This window comes from Cnephaeus nilssonii (genome assembly GCF_951640355.1).
Source record: "Cnephaeus nilssonii genome assembly, chromosome: X".
NCBI lineage: Eukaryota > Metazoa > Chordata > Mammalia > Chiroptera > Vespertilionidae > Cnephaeus > Cnephaeus nilssonii.
The window spans coordinates 35,293,839-35,308,312 of NC_137071.1; the positions used below are offsets into that span (position 1 = coordinate 35,293,839).

The 14,474-nt window shown below is 38.2% G+C and overlaps 1 protein-coding gene across 1 annotated transcript in view; it reads right to left on the reverse strand.

Moving 5' to 3' along the window:
* Positions 1-4,856: 4,856 nt before the first annotated feature.
* ATP7A (ATPase copper transporting alpha) overlaps positions 4,857-14,474 on the reverse strand; it is a 204,527-nt gene continuing 194,909 nt past the window's right edge. Inside the window, exons 20-23 of the mRNA XM_079765248.1 lie at positions 13,313-13,516; positions 12,680-12,797; positions 9,302-9,404; positions 4,857-8,939 (exon numbers count right to left, since the gene is read on the reverse strand). Coding sequence (XP_079621374.1) covers positions 8,663-8,939; positions 9,302-9,404; positions 12,680-12,797; positions 13,313-13,516 — 702 coding nt within the window. The 3' untranslated portion in view covers positions 4,857-8,662. The remainder of the gene's footprint in view (positions 8,940-9,301; positions 9,405-12,679; positions 12,798-13,312; positions 13,517-14,474) is intronic.

Here is a 14,474-nt window from a genome sequence, read left to right on the forward strand (position 1 = left end):
CTCATGGGTCATTCTCAAAGATAGACCACATGTAAGGACACAAACTAAGTCTCTACAAGTTCAAGAGGACTGAAATCATATCAAGCACCTTCTCTGGCCACAATGGCATGAAATTAGAAATCAACTATAAAAAAAAATACTCAAAAACATTCAAACACATGGAGGCTAAATAAGCATGTTATTAAACAACTAGAGGCCCGATGCACAAAATTTGTGCAAGGGGCTCGGCCCCTGCCGCTGCGGCCGCTGCCTCAGTCTTGGCCCCCCACTGCTGTGGCTTCCTCCAGAAGGTTGGCTGGAAGGATGTCTGGTCTAATTAGCATATTACCCTTTTATTATTATAGATGAGTGGCTTACCAAAGAGATCAAGGAAGAAAGAAAAAACTTCCTGGAAACAAAGGAAAAGGAACACAAAACAACCCAAAATCTATAATCTATGAGACACAGTGAAAGCAGTCCTGATAGGGACAGTCATAGCATTACAGGCCTACCTAAAAAAACAATGAAACAACAACAACAACAAAACACACAAAAAAAAAACTTCAGATATACTATCCAACCATACAAATTAAAGAATTAGAAAGAGTACAAGAAAAGACCAGAGTAAGGAGAAGTAAGGAAATAATAAAGATTAGAGCAGAAATAAATGACATATAGATGAAAAAATACAAAATATCAATGAAACCAAGAGCTGGTTCTTTGAAAAGATAAACAAGATTGAAGAACCTATAGCCACACTCATCAAGAAACAAAGAGAGAGTACCCAAATAAACGAAATCAGAAATGAAAGAGGTGAAGTAACAAATGACCCCACAGAAACACAAAGGATTGGCCCTAGCTGGTTTGGCTCAATGGATAGAGCGTCAGCACATGGACTGAAAAGGTCCCAGGTTTGATTCCAGTCAAGGGCATGTACCTCGGTTGCAGGCTCAATCCCCGGCTTTGGTTGGGGTGAGTATAGGAGGTAACCAATTGTGTCTCTCTTACATCAATGTTTGTCTCTATCTCTCCCCCTCCCTTCCACTCTCTCTAAAAAAAAAAAAAGGAAATCCTAGGGTGAGGATTAACAAAAAAAAAAAAAAAGAAAGAAAGAAAGAAAGAAAGAAAGAAAGAAAGAAAGAAAAGAAAAGAAAAGAAAAGAAAAGAAAAGAAAAGAAAAGAAAAGAAAAGAAAAGAAAAGAAAAGAAAAGAAAAGAAACAAAAAAGGGTTGTAAAAATATACTATGAACAACTATTTCCAACAAACTGGATAATCTGGATGAAATGGACATATTCACACAAAAATACAATCTTCCACAACTTAATCAAGAAGAATAAGAAAACCTGAACAGGCTGCTAACTACTAATAAAAATGAAGCAGTAATAAAAAAAAATGCTAGCAAACAAAAACTCTGTTCTGGTCTGCTTCATAGGAGAGTTTTAGCAAACATTCAAAGAAGAACAAACACCAAGCCTCCTCAAACGATTAAAAAAAAAAAAAAAACAAGAGGAAGAACACTTCCAAGCTCTTTTTACGAGGCCAGCATTAGCCTAATTCCAAAACTAGATAAAGACACTACAACAAAGGAAAATTATAGGCCAATATCCCTGATGAACATAGATGCTAAAAATCTTCAACAAAATATTAGCAACTTGGATCCAACAATATATTAAAAAGATCATAGACCATGACCAAGTAGGATTTATTCCGGGGAAGCAAGGCTGGTACAATATTTGCAAATCAATAAATGTGATACATCACATAAACAAATTGGAACACTAAAATCACTTGATCATATCAATTGATGCAGAAAAAGCCTTTGACAAAATCTGACACCCCTTTTTGATAAAAACTCTAAGCAAAGTGGGAATAGAGGGATCATACCTCAACATAAAAGTCATATATGACAAACCTACAGCCAACATCATACTCAATGGTCAAAAATGAAAAGCATTTCCCCTAAGAACAGGAACAAGACAGGGATGTGAGCTTTTGTCACTCTTATTCAACATAGGACTGGAATACCTAGCTACAGCAATCAGACAAGAAGAAAAAAATAAAAGGCATTCAAATTGGAAAGGAGGAAGTAAAACTCTCATTATTCGAAGATGAGATGAAAACCCTAAAGACTCCACCAAAAAACTATAAGATTTAAAAAATGAATTCAGCAATGTAGTAGGATACAAAATTAACACCCAGAAATTGATAGCATTCTTATTTTTAACTGTTCTTCTTAAATATATATATTTTTATTGACTTCAGAGAGGAATGGAGTTGGAGAGAGAGATAGAAACATCAATGATGAGAGAGAATCATTGATCAGTTGCCTCCTGCACGCATGTGCCCCAACTGAGAATTGAACTGTGACCTCCTGGTTCATAGGTCGAAGCTCTACCACTGAGCCATGCCAGCTGGGCTTGACAGTATTCTTATATACCAATAATGATCTCTCAATAAGAGAAACTAAAAAGGCAATTCATTTCACCATTGCAACAACAACAAAATTAAAATACTTAGGAATAAACTTAACCAAGGAAGTAAAAGGCCTGTACTCGGAAAACTACAGGATGTTGAAAAAAGAGATAGAGGAAGATATAAACAACTGGAAGAATATACCATATTCATGGCTTGGTAGAATTAACACCATTAAAATGTCTATACTAGTACTACCCAAAGCAATGTATAGATTCAATGTAATCCCTATTAAAACACATGGCTTATTTCACAGAAAGGAACAAAGTTGGAGGGATAACAAAACCAGATATCCAGTTATATTACAAAGCCACTGTAATAAAAAACAGCCTTGTACTGGCACAAGAACAAGCATATAGAGCAATTGAACAGAACAGAGAACCCAGAAATCGACCCAAGCCTGTATGCTCAATTAATATTTGACAAAGGAGGCAAGAGCATCCAATGGAGTAAAGACAGTCTCTTCAACCTGGCCGGTGTCACTCAGTCGTTGAGCACCAACCCATGAACCAGGAGGTCATGGTTCAATTCCTGGTCTGGGCACATGCCCGGGTTGCAGACTCGATCCCCAGTAGGGGACATGGAGGAGGCAGCTGATAGGTGATTCTCTCTCCACTAATATTTCTATCCCCTCTCCCTTCCTCTCTGAAATAATAAAAATTTTTAAAAGACAGTCTTCAATAAATGGTGTTGGGAAAATTGGACAGATACATGCAAAAAAAAAAAAAAGAAAGAAAGGAAAAAAAAAAAGAAACTAGACTACCAACTTACACCATACATAAGAATAAACTCAAAATGGATAAAAGACTTAAATATAAAACCATAAAAATCTTTGAAGAAACCATAGGCAGTAAAATCTCAGACATTTCTCGTAGCAATGTTTCCCAATACATCTCCTAGGGCAAGGGAAACTAAGGAGAAAATAAATAAATGGGACCATATCAAAATAAAAAGCTTCTGCATAAGAAACCATCAACAAAATGAAAAAGGAGCCCACTGCATGGGAGGACATGTTTGGCAATGATACAAAGGATAAGAGGTTAATTTTCACCTTACCGGTTTGGCTTGGTGAATAGAGCATCGACCTGCGGACCAAAGGGTCCTGGGTTTGATTCCTGTCAAGGGCATGTACCTTGGTTGCAGTCTTCTCCCCTCCTGGTCGGGCCCCATGCAGGAGGCAACCAATTGATGTGTTTCTCTCACATCAATGTTTCTCTCTGTCTTTCCCTCTCTCTTCCACTCTCTCTAAAGATCAATGGAAAAATATCCTCAGGAGAGGATTAACAAGAAAAAAAAGAGGTTAATTTCCAAAATATATAAGGAACTCATACAACTGAACAAAAGGAAGACGAACAATCCAATTAAAAAATGGGCAAAGGACCTAAATAGATATTTCTCCAAAGTGGACATACAGAAGGCCAAGAGAGTATGAAAAAAATGCTCAAAATCACTAATCATCAGAGAGATGCAAATTAAAATGACAATGAGGTATTACCTCACACCTGTCAGAATGGCTATTATCAACAAATGACAAGTGCTGGCGAGGATGTGGAGAAAAGGGAACCCTAGTACACTGCTGGTGGGAATACAGACTGGTACAGCCATTATGGAAAACAGCATGAAGTTTCCTTAAAAAACTCAAAATGGAACTGCCATTTGACCCTGTGATCCCACTTCTAGGAATATATCCTTAGAAACCTAAAACACCAATCAGAAAGAATATATGCACCCCTATGTTCATAGCAGCACAATTTACAATAGCTAAGAACTGGAAACAGCCCAAGTGCTCTCAGTAGATGAGTGGATAAAAAAGCTGTGGTACATTTACACCATGAAATACTATGCAGCTGTAAAAAAGAAGGATCTCTTACCCTTTGAGACAGCACAGAGGAAACAGAAGAGAAATAAGACAGTCAGAGAAAGACAATTATCACATTATTTCGCTTATACTAAGCGAAATAAGACAGTCAGAGAAAGACAATTATCACATGATCTTACTCATATGTGGAATCTAAAGAACAAAATAAATTGATGAACAAAATAGTTTGAGACATAGAAACATAGAACAGACTGATAGATCTTAGAGGGAAGGTGGGAGTGGGTGTGTGGGTAGGAAGATTAACCAAAGATCTTATATGCATATATGCATAACCTATGGGCACAGACAATTGGGTGGTTAAGGCCTGGGGTGGGGGGAGAGGTGGGTTTAAAGGGGTCAATGGGGAAAAAAGGATACATCTGTATTACTTTCAACACTAAAGATAAATTTAAAAAAGAAAATTAGTATTAAAATAGTTAATAATTTGACATGAATCTATATACATTTTATTGATAAAATAGTATTTTTAAATATAGAAAAGTAAGAACTAAACAAACAAAAAATCCAAATAGAGTTATTCCAGGAATGTTTTTATTCTCATTAAAGTAACCAATAACCAGATGCCTCACCCCCAAAAAATAACAAGAGTAAAATAAATATTAAGAAAAATTATTTTAAAGCAAGATCCACAAGTAATGGAAAATTTTTCTAAGAACATACACTCTTGATTTTAAGCTGTGTACATAAAATATATGTATGCTTAAATTTTTGGAAATGTCTGTCTACAGTGCTATTTAAGCATTATGAACAAAGAATACATTTGAAAAAAGAATACTTTTTAAAAAGTTAAAGCACAATATAAAATTATTTATTCACAAGGCATCAAATTTTACACTCTAAAATGTTGATACTAAACAAGGAAAAATAGGATTTCTATTTTCACAAATAACAACCATACTTTATACTATGACACTAAATACTTTAGTTGTGTTTTAAGCTTTGAAATTCAAAAGGCATCTTTGGATATTTAAGATAAAAGGCGCCCCCCGGAGTTGAGTCCGAACCAGCACTGGATATCAAAACATCCTTGTTAACTTCAGACTGAGGGCATGGTTGCTGAATGAATACAGAAGAGTGATAAAGGAATAACAAATAAAGAACTTCAAATATTAAATTCAAATATACAGTAGTGCCTCCTTATCTGTAGTTTCAGTTTCCTCTATCAGCTATACATGGTCAACCATTGTCCGAAAATCTTAAAGGAATAATTCCAAGAAAAAGACAATTCATAAGTTTTAAATTGTGCACCATTCTGAGTATTGTGATGTAATCTCACACTGTCTCAATACGTCCCACCCAAAACATGAATCATCACTTTGTCCAGCATGTCCATATTATAAATACTCCCCACCGATTAGTCACTTAGTAGCCATCACAGTTATCAGATTGACTGTCATGGTATCACATTGCTTGTGTTCAAGTAACCCTCATTTTACTTAATAATGGCCACAAAGTGCAAGAGTAGTGATGGTGGCAATTTGGGTATGCCAAAGAGAAGCCATATAGTGTTTAAGTGAAAAGGATGTATGTAGGGAAAAGCATAGCATATATAGGGTTCAGCTGTATCTGCAGTTTCAGACATCCTCTGGGGGTCTTGGAACATACCTCCCACAGATAAGAGGGACTACTATCAATCTATTTTCCTTCTATAGGGTAATATGTGTGTACATATGTGTGTATTTATATATGTACATGAACAGATATACACACATACATACACATTTCTAATATTTGTTCTCGCTAGTAACCAGTTTCTTAATGCTAATTTTAACTGAAAGCAATGTTTTTGATTCTCTCTACATATCACCTCTCTCTCTCCTGTGAATCAGGGTGCTCTATGAAGCTAATGGGAGTTCAGGATTGCAAAAGACAACTTGTGGTAGAGAACTCAAAGATGGCTACAGATATTTAAAGCAGGATTATTTCTAAACAGCATGCTTTGTGTTCTGGTAATAAGGGCTGAAATTATATCCTTGATTTTTCCCAGACTATAGGCTGCTCTTCTCACTATCCTATAACTTTGGGTCCCTTGGCAGGTGGGGCCAAGAGCACAACTCAAACGCACATATAATAATAAAAGTAACTGGCTTCAGAGAGAGAAAGGAAAAAAGTGAGAGAGAGTGAGTGACGGGAGGGGTGTTTCTTTTTTCAAAAGTCTAGTATACACCTATCATATTAACTGTTTCTTCTGGAAGAAACAAGTTATAGTATGATGGGCCACTGGAATAAATAATAAGAAACATTAAAATTCAAACTGGTAGCATGGAAGATGGCATAGGCATTGGTCTAAGAAAGAGCCTAGACATACAAACTCATTCTTATTTCATTAAAAATGTGTTTGCCTTTCTAGATTAATAGCACCTTCATCAAGTTTCAGTTCTTTAAAATAGCTGAGATAAAAATGAGATCTTCTCTAAATCTGAAAAGACAACATGGAATAATGTAAACTTTTTTTGTGTATGTATGAAAAGATGAAAGAAAGAAAGTAGACTGGGAAGAAACCCATCCCCCACTACCATCTGATTTCAGACTCTGCTCTTTAACAATGATTTTTAATATTTATTACTGACCTCAAGTAGAGAAAATAATTAACATTAACTGAGTACAAACCCTATGTACTAAGCACTGTGTTAGGAGCTTTATGGCAATGGGAACAAAATATTGGAAATTTATTTATGAGTTCACTTACATATTCTACATATGAAATCCATCTTACAATTACCAAGGAAATTTTAATAGTGATACAAGTACAATACCAGATCTCTGGCCAGTGTATAAACTCCCAGGCACTCACAGAGGAATTTCTAAATTTATGTGGTAATGAGAACAAACCTCTGAATTTGCCAATCACACTAATTAGCAAGTGCATAAGTTTTAAACTAAAGAAAAGTAGAGATTGGCCTAAAAGGTATCACAACCTAGAGAAATTCTCATTTCTGTATTATGATTTATTTTATTTTTGGTAAAAGAAGTTTTGTATAATAGCATTAAAAGTCATTTTGAGTGGTTATCTAAAACACTAAAAGACAATTAAAATCTATTAAGTTATATATACCAGCTAAGGACAAATATATACCATAAAAGGACAAATTTAGTGAACCCAAGTAATTTTATATGACCCTTATATGTTAAAGATGGATGACCCTTATATGTTAAATATGGTAAAAAAAAAAAACCACCTTTAAAATGTTTTTATTGATTTCACAGAGGAAGGGAGAGGGAGGGCAGGGGATAGAAACATCAGTGCTGAGAGAGAATCACTGATTGGCTGCCTCCTGCATGTCCTCTACTAGGGAGCGAGCCCAAAACCCAGACATGTGCCCTGACCGGGAACCAAACCATGACCTCCTGGTTCATAGGCCGATGTTCAACCACTGAACCACACCAGCTGGCAGTAAAAAAATCTTTGAAAAGTCTTTGATCTTTGAAAAAAATCAATTGTGGAAGAAGCTTAAAAATCTTAAGTTTCTGGATTGAGGCTGATAGACTACACTAAAAACAACTTAGAGCTGAACTCTGCAGGAGTGAATTGAAAGCCTGTACCAAGCTAGAGTGTCACTGAAGGAAGAACCTGATATACTTTTAACAACAATGGAAAGATGAGATGGGAAGCAGGGAATGCTAAGGACCTATAAAGTCTTTTGAACTACAAGATAAAGAAAGGAACAAGATATTGGAAATATTGTGTTAATTTTATCAATGAAAAACCACCCATACTTAGCTTACTCAAAAGGAGATACAAAAGAAAACATACTGGGTCATCTAAGAAAGCAAATACAAAGACAAAGATGTACAGAAAATAAGGGGGAAAGAAAGCCTGTAATAATGAAGGCACATCTATTTTCAAACAGTTTCTACTATTTTCCTTCTAAAACTAGATGCTTTACACAGTGCTTTGAAAGCCACTGTTTCCCAATCTGGCAGGGATGAAGGCTCAAGAATCTCCTCAAGATCATGCTCTCAAATCTTCAAATTTTTAATTATCCTTCTCTTGAGGTTTCTTTTGTCAAATAAAAGAATCATCTATCACTTTAGCAGCAGTTTGGCAATCTTCCATTGTAGGGCTTGCTGTAAACCTCACTGGCCTACCTGATTGGTTGCTAGTGAAAACAAAAAATAATGGAAGTTTATTTTTAATAAAGCTGGGTTCAGAGCTGATGCCCTGAAAAGTATATTTTTGTCATCAGAAAAATGCAATCCAAATAGAATCCCTAATATAAGAGCGTAAAACCTATACAAAATCCTTTCATAATATTTTGAAAAGCTAAGGTGGCATTAAGTATACTGTGTCAGTGTATAAAACATGAGATCATAGCACTCTTTGTGGCCTGTTACAATGCAGTGTCATCATCTTCCCTGCAGTCCCCTACCAGGAGTGAATGCTTGTCAGGTTCACTGGTACCAACGCTGTTTAGGGACCGTTTATCAGACAGTAGTGAGTTTATGGAGGCTCTGCTGTAATTAACAATCCGGTCCAGCAAACCCAGTTTAGGAGAATTTCTTGAGGTGTCATCTATTCCGACATGAACGCTGATTTCTGAAGGACTTTTCTGTCCCATGTGGCTTCGGGCATGCAGTTCGTAATTCTCATAAGTCGGTTTCCTATAACTGGACACATGCAAAAGTACACTAGTTTGAAATAACCAAATGTGAACTAGATGCTTGTTACATTAAAAAATGAAGAGATTTACCTGTATGAAATGTACAAAGATGGTCCCTGCTAGGAAAGCTCAAAAGGAATGGTGTGTAGTCACATGATCAGAAATCCTACCTCTCAGAGCCAATGTACTCGATTTTACCCCACTTGGTGCTTGTGCTTGCTATGTATAGACTATATAAGGTGATAATTACATAAGTGACATTTATTATTAAGACAGTTTGGGCTTATTGCAAGAATAAAACCTACCAAGACTGACTGTGGAAGATAAAAGTAATATAAAACACAAATGTGAACAAGCCATCATACTTACAGTTTAAGGAAGAGAGAAGAAAGTACTACTGAAACAGATGAAGCAGCCATTGCAGCAGATCCCATCCAAGGCTGCAAAACCAAACCAATGGGCATAAACACTCCTAGGAAACAGGTGTGGATTAGTTACAGCAGATAGTACTAAACAGATCACCAATGTGTTTCTAATACATATTTACAAATCATTTCCTCATTTGATATTTATTCATCAATTAATATTCCTGTTGGTGGAGATTTATGTGGTTGTCAATTTTTCACTAATAGAGTATTACTGTGAACATTCTTGTGCATGTCTCCCTGTGCACATGTTTGAGAATTACTCTAGAGTCACACCTAGAGGTGAAGCTGCTAGGTTATATATAACATGGGCACATTTTCAACTTTAGGTGGATATTTCTCAGTTGCTTTCCAAAGTGGCTGTAACAAATTACAGTACTATCAAAAACTTGTCCACACTTGGTTTTGACAGACATTTTAATATTTGCTCATATGATAGGGATGAGATAGACTTACTGTATTTTTAAATTTTTATGTACGTAACTGTATTTTCTACTTTTTCTACAGAGATCTTATATAACTTACATATATTTAAAAAAAATAACTTGCTCCACGAATTAATCTATCTGGATTTTTAAAAATTTGTTGATTTGAGTGAGAGGAAGGGAGAAAGAGAAACATCAATTTGTTGTTCCATTTATTTATGCATTTATTGGTTGATTCCTTTTTTTAAATATATTTTTATTGATTTTAGAGAGGCAGGGAGAGGGAGAAAGATAGAAACATCAATGGTAAGAGAGAATCATTGATCATCTGCCTCCTGCACGCCCTCCACTGGGGATCGAGCCTACAACCCGGGTATGTGCCCTTGACCAGAAACAAACCCAGGACCCTTCAGTCTTCAGGCTGATGCTCTACCCACTGAGCAAAACTCGCCAGGGCATCATTGATTGATTCTTGTATGTGCCCTGACCAGGGATCAAACCCACAACCTTGGTGTGTTGGGTCAACACTAACCAACTGAACTATTCGGCCAGGGCTAATCTTTCTGGATTTTAATTGTTCTTTTACTCTTTGTCCTTTCAGCATTTGTGTTTATCAACAACTTTGTAATTGCTCTCATGTCATTTTGTTTATCTTCGGCTCTCAAACCAGAGAAAACAAGAAGAAAATGACAACTATTTATCTTATGTTATTACCAACCTCTACCAAGCCCCCAAGTACAGGAGATTATCAGGTGTTTATTAAATAACTAGAGGCCTGGAACACGAATTCATGCACGAGTGGGGTCCCTCTGGGTGGCCTGCAGGGATCGGGCCAAAACCTGCGCAGTCCAACGCCACCTGCAGCTCCTTCCTGCTGCACCCGCTCATTCCGGCCCCACTGTGCCTGCCGCGGGCTCACGCCCAATCAGTCCCAATCAGGAGAGGCTCACGCTGCCATAGCAGTGGTCGCCAGCCTTGAGCCCTGCATCTGCCACCCTCCCAAGGGGAGTGGCCTGCGGGATCGGGCTGAAACTGGCTCTCCAACATCCCCCGAGGGGTCCCGGATTGCAAGAGGGTGCAGGTCAGGCTGAGGGACCCCAATGGTGCACGATTGGGCCGGGGAGGGACCACGGGAGGGCTCCAGGGCATGTCCGGCCCATCTCGCTCAGTCCTGATGGACCAGACCCCAGCAGCAAACTAACCTACCTGTCGGAGCATCTGTCCCCTGGTGGTCAGTGCACGTCATAGCAACTGGTCAACCAGCTGACTGTCTGCCCCCTGGTGGTCAGTGCACATCATAGCAAGCAGTTGAGCAGCCTTAGCATATCATTAACATACTAGTAGCCCTGTGCACGAATCCGTGCGCCAGTAGGCCACTGCCGCCCTCCTGTAGCTCTTCGCCCACTGCCCTGCCTTCTGTAGCTCCCCCGCCCACCTCATATCTTGCTGCCCTGCCCCCTTCTGAAGCTCTCCATCTCCCACTTGCTTGCTGCCCTGCCCCGTCCTGTAGCTCTCTGCCGCCCACTTGTAGTTTGCTGCCCCACCCTCCTGCAGATCCGTGATCTGGTCGTTACGTGGTCGGTCGTTACACCTCAGGGCATAACAGATAATTAGCATATTCCTCTCTTATTATATAGGATTACACTTTGATTGGTTGTTCAGTTGTTCTGCGGTTCGGTCTATTTGCACATTACCCTTTTATTATATAGGATTCTAAATTGCTTTTTCTTGGTCATATTCCTTCATCCAATATCTCTCATCTGGTCCACAAATATAAAAAAAACACAAAAAAACCTATTGGCTATTGTAACATTACATGAAGAGCAGAAAATTCTCTGTATGCTATAATTACAACTATGTGACCAGACAAAAACTAATGCAGAGTAAAAAAAAAAACCTGAAGTAAATAGACTAAATGCTAACAGTAGTTGTATTTAGGTAGTGAGATTAATGGTAAATTTGTTCCCTTAAGCAAAAAAATCCTATATAATAAAGAGGTAATATGCAAATATGTCACACCCTCACAAGATGGCTGCCTACACCCAGGCTGGCAGGGGGTTAGTGAGGGACGACCAAACGACTGAACAAGCAGGCTGCATGGGGCAACCGAGCAGGCAGAGGGGTTAGTGAGGGACAACCAAACGATTGAACAAGCAGGCTGCGTGGGGTGACCAGGCCAGCAGGGGGGATGTGAGGGGCAACTAGGTTGGCAGGGGGGGCAGTTGGGGGCGACCAGGCCAGCAGGGGGGACGGTTGGGGGTGACCAGGCTGGTGGGGGGGGCAATAAGGGGTGACCAGGACGGCAGGGGGGGCGCGCAGTTAGGAGCGACCAGGCCAGCAAGGAGGGGGCAGTTGGAGGCGACCTGGTTGGCAGCAGGGGCCAGTTAGGGGTGATCAGGCAGGCAGGCAGGTGAGCGATTAGGAGCCAGCAGTCCAGGATTGTGAGAGGGATCTCGGATTGGAGAGGGTGCAGGGTGGGCTGAGGGGACCCCCCCCCATGCACAAATTTCATGCACTGGACCTCTAGTATATATATGTATATGTATGAGAGTATATGTAGAAAGAGATGAAGCAATGTAACAAAATATGATTAACTAATGAATTTAAGTAAGTGTATCATTTTTTCCCCTGTCTATGTACGTTTGGAATTTTTCAAAATGTAAACTTGGAGAAAAAGATAAAGTAAAATAAAATAAACCTGTCAGAATGCTTATACATTCTAGACCATAATGAACATTGCTAAAAATAAAAATGTTGATTTTAATATTACCTCTCAGCATACCAGCAGGCTATACACAAAAAATAAGCTCAAAACTAATAAAAAGACTAAAACTTCCAAAATGATATATCTCTAATGACCTCAGAGGAAAAAGCAATACTAGTTAACAGTCACATACCAGCAGCTATAGGAATTCCAACCAGATTATAAATTAGAGCGAAGACAAAATTAATCCGAATCCTCTTGACTGTCTTCCTTGATAAATCAATACTTGCCACCACATCCAGGAGATCATTCTGAGAACAGAAATATTTGTGATATTAGCAAGAGACTCTAACTTAACTAGTAATTTTTACATTTGATACTGTGTATATTGAAGATGACATGTACCTTAGGGTAATATGTAAATTAACTACAAATCTCAGATATTGCTAAAAACTTGAGTTAGCCTTGGAAGATGTTTTTCAAGAACTTTTCTGAGTTCTGAAAACACATTAGGGTTGTATGCTGGTAGAGGGATTAAATACTATTAAAATAACCTCACTATTTATTGAAGATAATTTTAAATATGTTCCCAAATCTTGTTCTTCACTTTAGAAACATGTCATTTTCATTTGCTTTGCTGGATTAAGAAAGTCTAGAAGTAATTAGTAAGACTTCTCATACACTCATCTCAAATTCTCCCAGTCTCAATAGCTGGGAGCATGGGAATTAGAAGAACAGAATCATCCTGCTCAATGCACTTTATGACACTATCCCTGACCATGTAGAGCAGATTTACACTCCTCAAAGTGCAGGCTACAGGACTTACCCTTATCAAAACCACATCGGCCGCTTCAATGGCTACATCCGTGCCTGTGCCAATGGCAATCCCAACATTGGCCATTGCCAGAGCTGGGGAGTCATTGATTCCGTCTCCTACCATTGCTACCCGTTTCCCCTCCTCTTGAAGTTGCTTCACCTTAGCAACCTTGTGGGAAGGTAGAACTTCAGCAAACACCTTAGTAATGCCAACCTATGTCAGGAAAAATAGACTCAATTCAAAAAAATATTACCGAGTACCTGAAATATAACTCAGCAATGAGCCTTCATTTTCTGCCCTCCACATGCCCAAATTTTAAAAGACTGATAATACCCAGTGATAGTAAGGATAGGAAGAGATGAGCTTCCTTATACACTGTTGGTGAATGTGTAAATCGGCACTGTCTTTTTGGAGGGTATTAGGCAGCATCCATCAAAGTGTGCACATCATTTAGTTCAGCAATTCCACGTCAAGCTATATTTTGTACAAATTTATACGTGACAAAAAGAGGTATGTCCAACGATGCACATTACTACCCTGTTTGTAACAACAAAATTTTCAAAACCACCTAAGTGCCCATCATTAGAGGAATGGTTAAATAAATCATGATACAGCCATACCATGGAATTTCTTGCAGCAATGTAGAAAGAATAAATAACTTTATATGCTTAGACATGGACAAAGCTCCAAGGTAAAACACTGTTATGTAAAAAAGCAAACTGCTAAACAATCTATATAAAAATGATCCAATTGCCCGGTCAGCATGGCTCAGTGATTGAACATCTATCTATGAACCAGGAGGTCACAGTTCGATTCCCTATCAGGGCACATGCCCGGGTTCTGTGCAGGAGGGAGCTGATGAATGATTCTCATCATTGATGTTTCTATCTCTCTCTCCCCCTCTCCCTTCCTCTCTGAAATGAATAAGAATATATATTTTTAAAAGATTATTCCATTTATGTTGAAAATGGAATAATCTTTTAAAAATATATATTCTTATTTCAGAGAGGAAAAAAAGACATATTAGTTCAAATAAAAAAATTAAAAAAGATTATTCCATTTATGTTGAAAATACTAAAATGATACATTTGTATATGAACATGTATACATATGAAAAAGTGTGGGTGATAGGACTTGACAGGAAGCTTGGGAAAAGGGTGAGGAACTTTTC